This window comes from Rhineura floridana, chromosome 13 (assembly GCF_030035675.1).
Source record: "Rhineura floridana isolate rRhiFlo1 chromosome 13, rRhiFlo1.hap2, whole genome shotgun sequence".
In the NCBI taxonomy this organism is placed as follows: Eukaryota; Metazoa; Chordata; class Lepidosauria; order Squamata; family Rhineuridae; genus Rhineura; species Rhineura floridana.
The window spans coordinates 5,288,297-5,305,570 of record NC_084492.1 but is presented as its reverse complement, the minus strand read 5'-3'; the positions used below and the strand labels follow the sequence as shown (position 1 = coordinate 5,305,570).

Genomic DNA, 17,274 nt, shown 5'->3' with positions numbered 1-17,274 from the left:
TCCCAGGGGAAGTTGAACTGTAGAGGAAATTCCATTCCGTTCCTCTCTGCAACCACTCATTTTAGAGGAAAGGGGGAGGGCTCCACCTCTCTCTGCCCCCAAAGCTAAGCAACACTGTATGTGGGGTGACAGCAGAAGGAAATGAGTACAGATCATCCCACAGACAGCAGATGGAGGGGTCATCTGCTGAAAGGAAATCATCTATCTTGCCGTCTCCACATTTGGGTTTCCAGTGAATCGCTGCATGGGGAACCTATGGTGTGCACATTTATTTATTTATTAAATTTATTTGTCCAGCTACTCTGGGCGACGTACAAAATAAAAGCATACAAATACATTAAAAATCTCAACAACAATAATAAAACCTAACCCACCCCAAAAGCCTGCCTGAAGAGCCAGGTCTTCAAGGCCCGGCGGAAGCTCATCATAGAGGGGGCATGGCGGAGATCATTTGGGAGGGAATTCCACAAAGTGGGGGCCACAATTGAAAAAGCCCTCTCCCAAGTTCTCACCAGTCTAGCTGTTTTAACTGGTGGGATAGAGAGAAGGCCTTTTGAGGCTGATCTTGTTGAGCGGCATCCCTGATGATGTTGGAGGCGCTCCTTCAGGTAGACTGGGCCGAAACCTTATAGGGTTTTAAAGGTCAGAACCAACACCTTGAATTGGGCCCGGAAAACAACCAGTAACCAGTGCAACTCCTTCAGCACTGGAGTGATGTGATCTCGCTGGCAGCTGCGTTTAATCAGGCGTGCCGCCGCATTCTGTACCAGTTGCAGCTTCCGGACCGTTTTCAAGGATAACCCCATGTAGAACGCATTACAGTAGTCTAGGCGAAAGGAGACCAGGGCATGTACCACAGATGGGAGCAGATGGTTCGGAAGGTAGGGGCGCAGCCTCCTTATCAGATGGAGTTGATACAGCGCCGCCCGGCTCACAGCCGAGACCTGAGCTTCCATGGACAGCTGGGAGTTAAGAATGACCCCCAGGCTGCGGACCTGGTTTTCAGGGGCAGTTGTACCCCATTGAGCACCAGGTCAACATCCCCCAACCTTCCCTTGTCTCCCACAAACAGTACCTCGGTTTTGTCAGGGTTCAGCTTCAGCTTATTCCTTCCCATATGTAGGTGTGTGCAAGCATGCAGACACACATACATACACCACTACTTACTGTCATGTGGAAAATAATGAAAGGTCGAAGACAACTAGTGATCCAAAAGATGTTCAACAAGAGGTTGAAGAAGTGAGCCACAGGACAGCAATTAGAGAAAAAGATTTTGATAGAAGACAGAGAGTGACAAACTAAAAAGCAGAGAATAAAATTCAGTTGTTGGGAGAAGTTCTGGAAGGATGAAGATGACAAGCCTTGGGGTGGCAAGAAAAAAACAAAAAGAAGAGGGCCTTATCAGGTATATTCAGAGAATCTGCAAAGACAAATGTTGTAACAGAACTTCCCCAAGAGCCAAATATACCTTTTGAAACACAATGGAGGGACACCATAAAAAGGAGTAGAAAAGAGAAGAACACAGCCTGTTTAGTTTAATGGAGACTGGACAGGAATGATCCTCCATGGACTGCAGCCACAAGAAGCAGATGCCCAAAGGCTCGGACCTCTGCAAAAAAGAAAAGAAAAGCAGAACAAATGATCCTGCACAATCCACCGTCCCCCTCACCTGAGGGGGAGCCCAGGGGGGAAACTTGAAAGCAGCCTTTGCTAACCTGGTGCCCTCCAGGTGTTTTGGACTCCTACTCCCATCATTCCTGACCATTGACCATGCTGGCTCGGGATGATGAGAATTGTAGTCCAACAACATCTGGAGGGCTTCGGGTTCAGGAAGGCTGAATTAAATTCTTTATTATTATTATTATTCCCCCTCTAGGATGCACACCTTTATGGTGAGGGGGTTTGAGAGTGTTGAAAAAGCTGAGAGCAATGCCGTCAGGAGTCTAGACCAAGAGGCTAGACTCCTAGCAGGGGCACCCAAGGTGGAATGGTCAAAGCTGAGACACCAGACTAAGATGCATCCAAACTCAGAGGAAGGCAAGGGTAAACCACCTCTGAATACCTCTTACCACGAAAACCCTATGAACAGAGTATCCAACACGAGACAGTGCTGGAAGATGAGACCTCCAGGTCAGAAGGCACTCACCGAGCTACTGGGGAAGAACAAAGGACAAGTATGTGCAGCACTGTGACTAATGACGCAGCTGGGTCAAAGCTGAAAGGAAGCCCAGAGACTGATGAGCACAGATGCGAAAGGAGAGTCCGGAGTTGTGCATTGCACACAATAGGAACATGGAATGTGAGAAGCACAAACCAGGGAAAGTTAGAAATTGTCAAGCAAGAAATGGAAAGTGTTAACATTACAACACTTGGCGTGAGTGAATTAAAATGGACGGAATGGGAGATTTTCAATCAGGCAACTACAAAATATTTTATGCAGGAAATGAGAAATCAAGAAGAAACGGGGTTGCTTGAATAGTGAGAAGTGATGTCACAAAAGCAATTAGGAGCTACAACGCACGGTCTGAGTGAGTGAAATCAATGAGATTAAACGGGAAACCTATTAACATAACCATCATCCAAGTCTACGCTCCAACATCAAACACAGAAGAGGAAGAATTGGAGAGATTTTACGCAGAAGTACAGGAAAAACTTAAATCACACACCAAAACAAGATGTGCTGATAATCACGGGGTACTGGAATGCAAAAGTAGGGAACAGAGAAGAACTAGAAATTGTGGGGAAATGGGGTTTAGGAGATTGAAATGAAGGAGGAGAAAGACTTATTGAATTCTGTGAAGCCAATGATTTGTTTCTTGCAAGCACATTTTTTGAGCAACCAAAAAGACGACAGTACATCACCAAATGGTCAATATAGGAATCAAACTGATTATATAATTGGTAGCAGAAGATTATATAATTAGGAGAAGTTCCATACTTTTTGTGAAAACAAGACTAGGAGCAGACTGCGGTACAGATCATGAACTGGTCATATCGAAAATCAGAGTAAAGCTAAAGAAGAAGAACAAAGCAATCATAATGCCAAAATACAATTCAAATAACATCCCAGAAGAATATAAAGATCAAATAAGGAACAGATTTGAGGCTTTAAACTTAGTTGACAAGAGAACCAGAAGAACTATGGAGTGAAGACAGAGACATTATCAGGGAAGAATGCAAAAAGACAATACCTCTAGTTAAAAAGAGAGAAAGACCTCAATGGATGACTGAAGAAACTCCTAAAATGGCTAAAGAAGGAAGGAAAGCAAAAGCAAAAGGAGACAGAAACACAGTTAGAATCCTAAAAGGGACAAAGAGAACTATTACAATAGTTATTGTATAAAAATAGAAGAGGACAACAAAAAGGGTAGAGCAAGAGCACTATTCCAAAAGATTAGAGAAATTAAATGGAAATTTAAACCAAGAGTAGGGATGTTGAATAATCAACAGGGGAACACACTGACTGACCGAGATAAAATAAAAGGAAGATGGAAGCAATACACTGAAGAACTCTATAAAAGAGATGCAAGGATGACAGATTCATTTATGGAGGAACTGTATGATGAAAAACCAGAAATTTTAGAATGTGAGTTGAAAGCTGCTCTTAAAATACTTGGAATAAACAAATCACCAGGAACAGATGGCATACCAATAGAGTTCCTACAAGCTACTGAGACTGAATCTGTCCAAATTTTGACAAAAATCTGTCAAGAAATATGGAAAACTAAACAATGGCCCACAGACTGGAAGCGTTCCATATACATCCCAATTCCAAAGAAAGGGGTTCCCAGGGAATGCAGAAATTAGCGAACTATTGCCTTAATATCCCATGCAAATAAAGTAATGCTCAAGATTCTACAACAAAGGCTCTTATATGTAGACGATACCATACTACTAGCAGAAACCAGTAATGATTTGAAACGAATGCTGATGAAAGTTAAAGAGGAAAGCACAAAAGCAGGACTACAGCTGAAAGTCAAGAAGACTAAAGTAATGACAACAGAAGATTGATGTAACTTTAAAGTTGACAATGAGGACATTGAACTTGTCAAGGATTATCAATACCTTGGCATAGTCATTAACCAAAATGGAGAGAATAGTCAAGAAATCAGAAGGCTAGCACTAGTGAGGGCAGCTATGAGAGCACTAGAAAAGGTCCTCAAATGCAAAGATGTATCACTGAACACTAAAGTCAGGATCATTTAGACCATGGTATTCCCAATCTCTATCTACGGATGTGAAAGTTGGACAGTGAAAAAAGCAGATAAGAGAAAAATCAACTCATTTGAAATGTGGTGTTGGAGGAGGGCTTTGCGCATACCATGGACTGCAAAACAGACAAATAATTGGGTGTTAGAACAAATTAAACCAGAACTATCACTAGAAGCTAAAATGATGAAACTGAGGTTATCATACTTTGAACACATAATGAGAAGACACGATTCACTAGAAAAGACAATAATGATGGGAAAAACAGAAGGGAGTAGAAAAAGAGGAAGGCCAAACAAGAGATAGATTGATTCTATGAAGGAAGCCACAGACCTGAACTTAACAAGATCTGAACAGAGTGGTTTAAAGCAGATGCTATTGGAGGCCACTGATTCATAGGGTCACCATAAGTCGTAATCGGCTTGAAGGCACATAACAACAATAACATTATTGTTATTATTATTTATTAAATTTATATCCCACCCAAAATCCTGAAAAGCAGTTTTAACAATATGAATTTTGAGAAAGGAAAATGCAAAGTGACCACACTGAGCCTCCTAATACCACAGGAATATATACCAATTGATATTCCTATGCTGCCTTCGGCAAACAAGGACAGCAGTGTCCTTCACATTTCACTAAAAGCCTCAGGAAGAATCTTAAATAAAGGAAGGACAGGAGAAAAGAAAAGAAAAAAACACTACTTTTTTTAAAAAAAGTGTGTGTCTCCTAATTAATCTAATTTCAATTTTATTTTTTTTAAAGGACAGTTCAACTACGTTTTCAACAGTTGTTTTGCATGTCAGAGAAACAACAAGATTTCCTTCAGCTGCAGAAGTCGAGAGCAGACTAACCTTTTTCCCCTCGTAGCTTAATTAGTTCCTCCATGTCGACTGTCCAATCCGGTCAAAAAATTATATGAGTTAAATGACAAAACTGGCATTCTATCAAGAAGACAATGCCAGGAGTAGAAGACATGTGTGTGGGGGGGAGGAAGGCACCTCAAAAGGCGATTGAGGGCATGAATTCTGGCACACGAGAAGCAGCAGGCGCTCAGTACCACACCAGTGGGTAGGGTTCTGCTAACAGGAGGCACACTCAATGTTCCGTAGCTGTCAAATGGCAGCAGGAAGATCATTTTCTGCCCTTGGCTATACAGCAAAAGAACATCTGCAAACCCAGAGAGAGAACGCTGGAAGCCTCTTTCCAAAGAGCTAAAGATCCTGCCTGATCACAAGTCAAAGCCCAGCAATCCGAGGGGCATCTGGGCACTGGAGATGCAGGGAGGGGAGAACAGCAGCTTCCACACAGAAATGGCAGCCACCACTATCATGTCTAGAATGCCCCTCAGAATAGGGAACTCTTGGGGGAGGATTAAAATGGTGGCCAGTAGCCAATCAAAGCTGCGTAAGTTCTGGACAGTCCTTCCCTTATGCACACTCATTTGCAAAAGTGCAGAAGTTGGAAAGCAATTTCCCTCCAGATCCAAACACACACACATATAAAAAATTAATATATCCAGAATAAACTTTTGAACAGTTAGAAACATTTGGCCCATCCCAAGCTGTAAAATTAACAAGGTCTTCACTGTGCTGTTTTGTGATATCATCATTATTAATTGAATTTACATCCTGCCCTTCCTCCCAAAGGAGCCAAAGGCGGCAAACGCACCAGCAAAACAGTTTAACAACAAAAAGAAAAGCATCCTAAATACAGTTAAAAACATTCTAAAACACAATTACAGTTAAAAACATTCTTTCATCCAATGATCTTTGAGTTGCAAGGACAGTCCCCTTCAGCCATCAAATTCCTGGTAAACAGGAATGTTTTCAAATTCCTCCTGAAAGTCAATAGAGATGGAGAAAGACACACCTCATTGGGGAGGGAATTCCACAGACAGGGAGCCACCACTGAAAAGGTCCTGTCATGAGTCAATGTCAGTCAGGCAGCACCCTGCTGAGAGTAATACTGACTTATTTATTTATTACATATTTACATCTCCCTGAAGCAGCCCAGGGTAGCAAACACACCAACTTTAAACAAAAAGCAACAACTGGGGCGGATTCAACTAAGTCCTATTCAAAGTAGACCCACTGAAATTAATTAACCTAAGTCAGTCATGTCTATTAACTTAAATGGGTCTACTCCAAGTAGAACTAGCATTGAATACCAGCCATTCTCAAAACTATTAAAACCATTCTCTCAATCAGGGATCTCAGGGTTACCAGGAACAGTTTCTTCCAGACATCAAATGCCTGGGGGTAAACAGGAATGTTTTTACATTCCTCCTGGAAGTCAATGATGGAGACAGATACACCTCAGCAAGGAGGGCATTCCACAAACAGGGAACTGCCGTTAAGAAGGTGTGCCACAGGCCAACGCCAACCGGGCAGCCCCCAGTGGTGGCACCACTAACAAGGTGCTTGGAATGGTTCGGGTGACCACGTCTGTTCTGGATCCTTGCCCATCTTGGCTAGTGAAAGCTGGCAGGGCTGGAACCACCGGTTGGGCCAAGGAGGTGGTTAATGCCTCCTTGAGGGAGGGAGTGGTCCCTGGTAGCCTCAAGGAGGCAGTAGTGAGACCTCTTTTAAAGAAACCCTCCTTGGACCCAGATAATTTAAACAACTATAGACCGGTGGCGAATGTCCCTTTTTTGGGCAAGGTTTTGGAGCGGGTGGTTGCCAGCCAACTCCAGGCGCTCTTGGATGAAACCGATTATCTAGATCCGTTTCAATCCGGTTTCAGGCCCGGTTTTGGCACCGAAACAGCCTTGGTCGCCTTGTATGATGACCTGTGTCGGGAGAGGGACAGGGGGAGTGTGACTCTGTTGATTCTCCTTGATCTCTCAGCGGCATTTGATACCATCGACCATGGTATCCTTCTGAGGAGACTCGCGGAGTTGGGTGTCGGGGGCACTGCTTGGCAGTGGTTCCGCTCCTACTTCGCGGATCGTCACCAGAAGGTAGTGCTTGGGGAACATCACTCGACACCATGGACTCTCCATTGTGGAGTCCCTCAGGGGTCGGTTTTGTCCCCCATGCTTTTCAACATCTACATGCAGCCGCTGGGTGCAGTCATCAGGAGTTTTGGAGTGCGTTGCCATCAGTATGCTGATGACACGCAGCTCTATTTCTCCTTTTCATCTTCTTCAGGTGAGTCTGTTGATGTGCTGAACCGTTGCCTGACCGCGATAATGGACTGGATGAGAGCTAATAAACTGAGACTCAATCCAGACAAGACCGAGACATTGTTGGTGAACGCCTTCCCTGCTCAGATGGTGGATGTTAACCCTGTTCTGGATGGGGTTACACTCCCCCTGAAGGAACAGGTACGTAGTTTGGGGGTTCTTCTCGACTCTTCCCTGTCTCTCGAGGCCCAAGTGGCCTCGGTGGCACGGAATGCGTTTTACCATCTTCGTCTGGTAGCCCAACTACGCCCCTATCTGGACAGGGACGACCTCGCCTCCGTTGTTCACGCTCTGGTAACTTCAAGATTGGATTACTGTAATGCGCTCTACGTAGGGCTGCCCTTGAAGACAGTTCGGAAGCTTCAGCTGGTGCAGAACGCGGCTGCCAGACTATTGACGAGGACCAGTCGGTCTTCGCATATAACACCTGTCTTGGCGCGTCTGCACTGGCTTCCTATTTGCTTCTGGGCGAGATTCAAGGTGCTGGTTCTTACCTATAAAGCCTTACACGGCGTGGGACCTCAATACCTTGTGGAATGCCTCTCTCGATACGAACCTACCCGTTCACTTCGTTCAGAATCTAAGGCCCTCCTCCGGGTACCAACCCATCGGGAAGCCCGGAGGGTGGTTACTAGATCTAGGGCCTTTTCTGTGGTGGCCCCTGAGTTGTGGAACAGCCTCCACGAAGAGGTACGCCTGGCGCCTACATTTTTATCTTTTCGGCGCCAGGTAAAGACCTTTTTATGCTCCCAGGCATTTTAATTTTCTTAACCATTTTAATCTTTTAATCCGTATTTTTAATTTTTGTCGTACTGTGTTTTTGTAGTGTTTTTTGTTGTTTGTTTGTATATGTTTTTATGATTTTTATTATGATATATTGTATTTTATCTTGTTTGTTCACCGCCCTGAGAGCTATTCTGCTAAGGGCGGTATATAAATTGAAATAATAAATAAATAATAAATAAGGCCTCACTTACCAATCATAGAATCCTGGATGGTTGGGTCCTAAGTCATATACAGTAGAACTAACATCTGGAATTGGGCCCAGCAGCTCACTGGAAGCCAGTGCAGAGCTTTCAGGATTGGTGACACACGGTCCCATCGGGCTGCTCTATTTGCCAGCCTAGCAGCCACATTCTGCACTAGCTGCAGCCTTTGGACTATCTTCAAGGACAGCCGCAAATATAATGCATTACAGTAGTCCAGATGCATGAACAACTGAGGCCAAGCAGACCTAGTTCTACAGTGCTGTTGCAAAGGGTCATTAGGTAATGTTCTAATCTAGGGTGCCTAACCCTCTTCAGGAAGAGGTCCGCACGGCTGCATAGCCAACCCTCCAGGGGCCGCATGTTAAAGTGGGTATGGCCAAAGAGGAGCATGGTGAGAAGTGCAGTTCTCAAAGCTGCCATTCAAAAACTACTCAATACAATTTTAAATCATTTTCATCATTACATATTCATGTAAATTTGTGAGGGGGAATGTTTTTAAAAAAACATTAAAAATGACAAATTCGTGGATGGGGCTGGGAGACAAAGTCTCTTGGGGGAGGATACAGACCGCAGGCAATGGGGAAGTCAGCCTGTCCTAGCACTTCACATAATTGGCTAACTCTTATTATGGTACAGTTCTCCTATCTTCAGGTCAGGTCAAACAGTGGGCTCTCCAACCCTGGAGGCATTCAGGAGGCAGTTGGACAGCCACCTGTTGTGTGTGCTTCAACCTGGGGATTCCTGCAGAAAGCAGGGAGTTGGATCCGATGGCCTTATAGGCTCCTTCCAACTCCACTATTCTATGGTTTATCACCTGTGGTCAAAGGCCTTTACAAGAACATCCACAGGTTCAAAGGTATACAAGGAGTCCCTTTTGCAAATACAAATCCTGAAAATGCTACGTATCGCAAGTAAAGGCCAGAAGGAAGAAACAAACAACCAATAAAACTTATAATGGTTAATATAATCAAGCAGCTGTGCCAGACACAGCATATACATCAGGTCATCTTCTGGGCTCCCTTTGGGAGGAAGGGCAGGATATAGTTAGTGAGGGCCTTCTCTGCCCAGATGGTGGATGTTCACCCTGTTCTGGATGGGGTTACACTCCCCTTGAAAGAACAGGTTTGTAGCTTGGGAGTTCTTATCGACTCTTCCTTGTCTCTTGAGGCTCAGGTAGCCTCAGTGGCACGGAATGCTTTCTACCATCTCCGATTGGTAGCCCAGCTACGTCCCTATCTGGACAGCGACGACCTCGCCTCAGTCGTTCATGCTCTGGTAGCTTCTAGATTGGACTACTGCAATGCGCTCTACGTTGGGCTGCCCTTGAAGACAGTTCGGAAACTACAGTTAGTCCAGAATGCAGCGGCCAGATTGTTGACGCGGACCAGAAGGTCCGCTCATATAACACCCGTTCTGGCTCGTCTGCACTGGCTTCCTATTTGTTTCCGGGCTAAATTCAAAGTGCTGGTTTTGACCTATAAAGCCTTACACGGCATGGGACCGCAATACCTGGTGGAGCGCCTCTCCCAATATGAAACTACCCGGACACTGCGCTCAACATCTAAGGCCCTCCTCCGAGTACCATCCCATCGAGAAGCTCGGAGGGTGGTGACTAGAAATAGGGCCTTTTCGGTTGTGGCCCCCGAACTATGGAATGGTCTTCCTGATGAGGTGCGCCTGGCGCCGACGCTGCTATCTTTTCGGCGCCAGGTGAAAACCTTTTTATATTCCCAGGCATTTTAATGTTTATTATTCATATTTATTGATGTATTTTGTTGCTGCTTTGATTTTTGTTTACGTCTGTTTGGTTTGATTCCATTGTATTATTGTATTTATATATTTTCTGACTGTTTTATTGTTATGTACACCGCCCAGAGAGCCCTCGGGCTTAGGGCGGTATATAAATTAAATTAAATTAAATAAATAAAATAATCATAATCATAATCATACAACAATAATAATCTCCTGACATCTGATCGTTTCCATTTTATCATTTTTTCCGATGATTACAGTGTACAAATCATTAGCTAGGTTAAAATTTGTCTGAAACAGATACTCAGAAGGCAACTTACTGGCTGATTCCTTCAAACGAAGCTTCCCTGGTTACACTTCCACTGTCAGTGTTCACTCCTCGCTGGAGAGGGAAGGCAAAACGATGAGTTATGACTATGAACTAAAGAGCAGCTGTTTCAGTCTTAAAATTACAACAGAGGCATCCCACTATGTAAAGCAGTCTTCTCCAATCTGATTCCCTCCAGCGTGGTGTGGGGCTGATGGCAGCACAGCGATGAGGTCTGATGGGAGTTATAGTCTGGGGGGCATCAGGTTGGAGGAAGGATGGTGAAAGGTGACACTTCACTGTGTACCAGGATAGCTGACCAGATGGGAGGGGTGGCAAAGCGGGTAAAGGAGGAGGAGCCAGGGGCAGGTCACTGTTCCACCGCCAAGGGCTCAACACCACCTTCGTTGGCACAAGCAGTTGCAGCCCCCTCACAGAAGCGCCTGTCTACAAGGGCAATCTTCCTGTGTGGGATGAGAGTCATGCGAGTGAGCTCATCATGCCTTACGTTTTTCAAGCTAGGAGGGAAGGGCATGGCAACCTGTTGCGACATCTTTGTTGCAACCACCCAGTCTTGTACTCTGGGCCCTCCTCGTAGACTCTTGAACTGCAGCCTCCTGTAACCCAAGCCTACCACTGAACTTGCATCAACCCCTCTCGAATAAATTACTTGAAAGAAAGAGCCATGCCATGGTGCTTTGGGATGATGAGCCAGGACACCAGCTTGAGTTCCACGATGGAAGAATGGTTGGAAATCAATGAAATGAAATAAACAGAACTTTTCATTACAAGCTTGCATGCAAGCAAAATGAGCTGCTGCACAAGATGTGGGAAGAGGCCATGTAAATGAAGCAGCCTTCTCTCTTAGTCACTCTTCCAGAATGCCCAGGGGACAGCGGCTTTCATATAGCATCTTCAAAAGGCACTGTATACAAAGGGTGTAAATTTCTTGATTGCATATAGCCCTCAACCACCACCCACCATGAAGATTATGAGGCTGATCTCATCGACCTCCATAGAATTTGAACTGGTTCTCAGCCAAACTAGGCTGATTTGAGAAAGTCCCCTTCCCTCAGTTTTGACCACCTGAGCTTCTCCCAAAATCAAACCTGATATACAGATCCACTACATAATGATTCCTGACTGGCTGACAGATAGCCCAGAAATTTCTACCTGGCTATGGCTGAGGGACAGGCAAGACAGCATGGCCCACTCCATCAGCATGAATGGGCCTGACAGCCATTTGACTCCTCCTTGACTTGACTTGAACTGCCTCTTCTGTGGCCACTCCACCTGGTCCTAATATAACTAAAAGTATTGGTGTCTGGCATTGCTTGTTCTCTTCTTCCCTCCCCATACTGTTTTCCTTGTGTATCGTGTATCCTAGATTGCAAGGCTAAGGACAGGGCTTGTCTGGTTTATGTTTGAACAGCACCTAGGAAATGGCCAGGGAAGATGGGACCTGCAGTTCAGCAACTAGAGGGCCGAAGGTTCCCCACCCCTGCTTTAGATGATGGATCATGATTAATTACAACAACACTACTTTAATTTGGTAAAACAAACACTCCTTTTATAACAAAAAAAGCTAGACTACAGCATTTAGTTAGATACTTTATAAAAACTACTTGTTGATTAAAGTATTTTTTTTTCATAGAACACAGCATGCCACTTACCAGAGTGAGAAGGACTGTAGGATTCTTTAAAGCCAAAACACTGGAGAGCTACAAAAGAAGAAGAATCATCATGGTCATTTTATTACCCACTTGCCACAAGGGAAGCTTCACAACGGTGCTCATCTGCAATGCCACCATTGTCCATGCCCAACTGATTCTCACCCACTCTTCTTCCGTATTCACACTCACACTTCTCTTGCATGTCACTCCCACATTCCATCATGATTATATTCCCTTCTCCATATCTCTTGCACCAACAAACCCCATCTAACCCACCCACTCCACCTGCTGTGCTGATAATTCTGTGTTTTAACTTCTAAGGAGTTGGAAGGTTCATAAACATTTCTTAACATCTCAGTAGCTAAGCCAATGGATAGAAAGCTACTGTGTATTTATTTTGCCGCTTATTTCCTGCTTTTTAAGCCACGGGTATACACAAGGTGGTGTACCAAAAAAAGGGAGTGCATGTACACAAAATTCTAAAAACAAAAATATTAAGAAATAAAAGTCAGAAATAAAAACAGGACACTACCACACATCAGGAACAGCAGATACACATACAAACATTCAACCAAGGGCTCTAATTAAAAAAGCCCACTGAAATTATTTGCTTGCTATTTGAGCTCAAAGCAGCTCATAACAACAGACTATGAAAAACAGCAAATGCCATTTTCATCAACACCATTTGATGAAACACACAAAATATCATATCAGTAAAGGAAAAACAAACCATTCAACAAGCAGTTAATGGAAAACATTCAGACATTAACCATTAACACACACTCATAATAATTCAATAAAAAGGTGTTGGGGAATCTATTAGGTGCATTAAACATCAAAAGCCTAGACAGACAAGTCTTTAAAACCCATTTCTAAAGGCATGTTTGAAGAGTAGAAGACATATCAGAGATCGAATGCTATTTCAGTATCTGTGGAATAGATACATGTTCATAAACGCATACGTGTGTGTTTATAGTAGCTTACAGCAGCTGATCACCCAAAAAATATTTCTCCAGCTCTGGCAACGGTCCATGGTTTCCCAATGTATAAAGAAAGCCCACATGTCTTTCATTCCACCCTCCCCCTGCCCCAGTCCCAGAGAACAGTTTAAGGAGGGAATCCAACCAAGCATTGCATTTGTTGATGGCACCAGAAAATTGTCAATATAGGTGATACTAAGCAACAAAGCAGAACTTTCTGGCCAGGAATCGCTTGTCATCCGCTCTTGCTGATAAGAAGCCCTTAACCAGCACTTCTGTACTCAACACACAGAGCCAGATAACAGGAAACCATGATTCCAAACCATGATTCCAATCCAGATATGTCAAGCAGCAAACCTCTTCTGCAGCTACAGCAGAGGGAATGAACAAATTAGTACAACACTATTTCACGGGGATACTCATCTCAAGAATCAAACTGCATTTCAAATGTCAGCCCAAAAGTATGACTTTTAAGAACGGAATGTCTGAGTTAGGGCCCTGACAGGGAGAAATTATTGTTTGTTTAGTACTATCAGTTTTCAAATCTCACTGTGTGCCCCACAATGGTCACAGACAAAACGTGGGTGGAAAAAACCTGAAACACATTACAGAGACAAAAGGAGAGTACAGCTATTACCTGGCTAGATTACCTGGTGCACTCCAGGTGCTTTGGAATGGTTGGGGCTGATGGAAGCTAAAGTACAAAATATGTGGAGGGCATCCGATAAGCAGAGGCTGCTGTAGGCAATACTGGGCTACATGGACCAAGAGCCGGACTCCATTTAACATCGCTGTCATGATGCAACTTTCATGAAATGAAAATTGTGATCACATCAGGGATTTAAACTGGGAAATAATGGCATGAAAAGTAACAATAAAACACTTATGTCAAGGGGCGTTTGCTGAGCCCACATGAACACAGTATCCAACAGGTAGCAGCACACTACAGAAAAGTAGGTATTGGCAAGAGGGGTGCAGAGAAGCAGGATCAGAGACTCAGACCCCGGAGCCCCAACTACTTCTGTGCAGCAAGACAGCTTTGGGGCAGGGCCGTAGCTCAGTGGTAGAGCACCTGCCTTGCATGCACAAGATCCCAGGTTCAACCCCCAACAGCATGTCCAGGTAGGGCCCCTGTCTGAAACCCTGGAGGGCTGCTGCCAGTTAGTGCAGGCAACACTGAGCTGGATGGATCCGTGGTCCGACTCAGTACAAGGCAGCTTCCTACGTTCAACGTTCCTTTGAGTTTCTGTTTGCACAAACTGCATACCTCTCACACAACCAAGCAAACCATTTTCATAACAGAGAAACATTTCAAAAGCAAACAGGAAAACAGCAAGGAGGTCTGTGGTCCAAAAAGGGAAGAGTGCTCCCCACTCCAAGAAGAAAACAATGCACCAGACTTACCTAAAGTAGATGGCTGGATCCTGGCCAGTGGCTGTAATGAACAACACACTTTCCAACAACTTCTCCTCAAACTGGAGGGGTTAATGTTAATCTACTTAATACTGAAGTTTCACAGTATCTTGGGAAAGTTGGAACACTAACCTCATCTGTATAATGTACTTCATTGACAGCATACTTCTGCTTGAAGTGTTCAGGAGGCTGGATCCTTTAAAATAATGCAAACACACATTTTGTTATTTTGCAAGCAAGAAAACAGCTCAATGTATTATCATCATCATCACCACCACCAACACCATTATTAACTTTACACTACTATACCACCTTTGTTTTTACAAGACAGATTCAATGCACAATGAGGAGAAAATGAAGGACTACGAGTGTTAGACACCAGACAACAGGACAAATTATACATAATCATCCATTTAGGTTACAACAGCAATTTGGGACCAACTTCCTGGGACCCTAAAACTTATTTTTAAGAAGCTATATCTAAATGGGGTGAGAATCGCAAGACATTTTTAAAGGGGTCGTTACTACAAGGCATCCCCATTTGAGAGAAGTCTTTAAATTACTATGTTTTTCTTGGCTTGGTCTTTATTAGGACCAGCCAAAATGACTCAATATACTGAGCAAACGTTTGAGTTCCCCAGAACCCTTCATAAGGGCCAGCGAGGAAACAGGAAACGAAGCCGTCGTGATGCTGAAGCCACAAAGTCTCCGTTTGGTCCCAAGATGGAGTTGTTTTGGTGTCCATAGCTCAGAGAGAGAGCACCTGCTTTGCATGCAGAAGGGCCCAGGGTCAGTCCCCAGCAGCATCTCCAGGTAGGACTGGGAGAGACTGCTGCCTGACCTTGGCAAGCCACTGCCAGTCAATATAGACAATACTGAGGCCGATGGTCCAAGCGTCTGACTTGGTGTAAGGCGCTCTGACATTCCTGTGTTTCAAGCACGCGCCCCTTGGCCAAAGTCCTCAGGATCGGCCTCTGTTTGGGGCTGAGTGGCAGAAGACTAACCCCCTGCAGACTGGAAAGGCATTGGAACAGTATAGAGGGCAGAAGGTAAGGAGCTGTGGAGTGAGAAATCCGTGTCAGATGTCTTCATTCTAACACATGATCCAATCATAACACTCTCCCAATTTTGTTTCTGACATTATCAGCTGGTATTAAAAAAAAGGCCAAGCACAAGAAGTTGAAGAGTGGGTGGTTTCTTTTGAATACCAATTATAAAAAAAGTCATTTAAATGTCATCTTGTCAGCCAAATATGATAGTGTAACAACCTATTTAAAAAGGCAGCAACAAAAGCAGCTTAACACGCGCACAATTACAGAAAACGTTATGAGTGAAAGGGAATCCAAAACAGATCATTATCTACCCTGGCTTCCTTTATGCTACCAATAATCCTTAATTATACCCCTCCTTCAGCACTGCATGAACACAGGCTTTTTTGGATGGATGGAGTGGTTCAACCAGGAAATGAGCAGCCTTTACCTTACCTTGGGGGGCTGGGAATCATTGTGGAATCAGCCTATTAAATTCATGGGAGAAATGACAGCAGTCTTCAAATATGACAAAGAGTTTCCCCGTTAATCCAGAGGAGAAGCCTAGCAAATGCAAGGAAGCAGCTTAAACTTAAGCAGAAGCTTCCTAATAGGAATTGTGGGTCAACGGCAGGTCAGGCAGCCTTCAGGAGCTGCTCAGGCTCTCTTCTACTAGACGTATCTAAGCAGAGCCTAAATGTCCATCTGTCAGGGATGCTGCAGTTGCATCCAGCACTGAAGATCCTACAAGAAACAGGGAGTTAGAGCAGATGACCAGTTCCCTTACAACTAGGAATGAGGGAGAAACTTGATTCCATTCACATTTAAAGCCCAACTGATCAAATTCGCACTTTCTGAAACAACATGAGAACCGAAACACAGTCATCCGTTGAAATTCACACTTATTCGAATTTTGCAATGCAGATCTCCAACCAACGTTTGCAAAAATGAATGTTAGAAGAAAGCATGCATAAAATTGATTATATTAGTGAAAACAACAAACAAAAATGGAGAAATTGCTAGCAAAAATGTGAACATTAGTCTTAAAATGCGTTTATTAGGAGAAATTCACACTAAAATGTTAAAAATATGTCAGGAGGATTTTTTTTAAAAAATTGCAAATTGGTGCAGAACTTCATTTCAAATTGGAAAAAAGAGAAATAGAGAGAGCCTAAATTGACAGATCCTTCCATCCCTACTTGCAACACTCTGATTCCAAAAGGAACGAAGGCAACTGTAGGCAACAACAATGGGAGTGGGCCTAAAAGGACTAAATGCATCTCTGCTTAAAATAACTGCAGGTTTAAAAAAAAACCAGTTCTGACTATCCAACTGAATCATCAAGCAGAGATGCTGGCTACCACCGTTTTGTTTTTTAAATCAACCAGTGAATTCAAACCAAAGCAGTGTTTTACAAAGACTGCCATGCAGTGCATCATGCTACAACACAAGTGAAAGGAGGGTGTGCACCATTTTGCTTCATACACTGAAGCAGCCTTGTTTTGTAAAAGTGACCAGCAGACCAAAGAAGGCACTACATTTAAAAACTGAAGTGAATATAGGAGTGTAATAAGCAGAGCTTGGAAAAGTTACTTTTTTGAACTACAACTCCCATCAGCCCAATCCAGTGGCCATGCTGGCTGAGCCTGATGGGAGTTGTAGTTCAAAAAAGTAACTTTTCCAAGCTCTGGTAATAAGAGAGGCACAGGCAAGATTTTCATTAAACCAAACCAAAG

The 17,274-nt window shown here is 43.8% G+C and overlaps 1 protein-coding gene across 5 annotated transcripts in view; it reads right to left on the bottom strand.

Moving 5' to 3' along the window:
- The window catches only part of PEPD (peptidase D), a 258,003-nt gene that overhangs the window by 192,629 nt on the left and 48,100 nt on the right, over window positions 1-17,274 (bottom strand). For all 5 annotated transcript variants that reach the window (XM_061593983.1, XM_061593985.1, XM_061593981.1 and 2 more), the window contains exons 4-6: window positions 14,643-14,706; window positions 12,118-12,165; window positions 10,458-10,519 (exon numbers count right to left, since the gene is read on the bottom strand). In XM_061593983.1, the coding sequence (XP_061449967.1) occupies window positions 10,458-10,519; window positions 12,118-12,165; window positions 14,643-14,706 (174 nt within the window). The remainder of the gene's footprint in view (window positions 1-10,457; window positions 10,520-12,117; window positions 12,166-14,642; window positions 14,707-17,274) is intronic.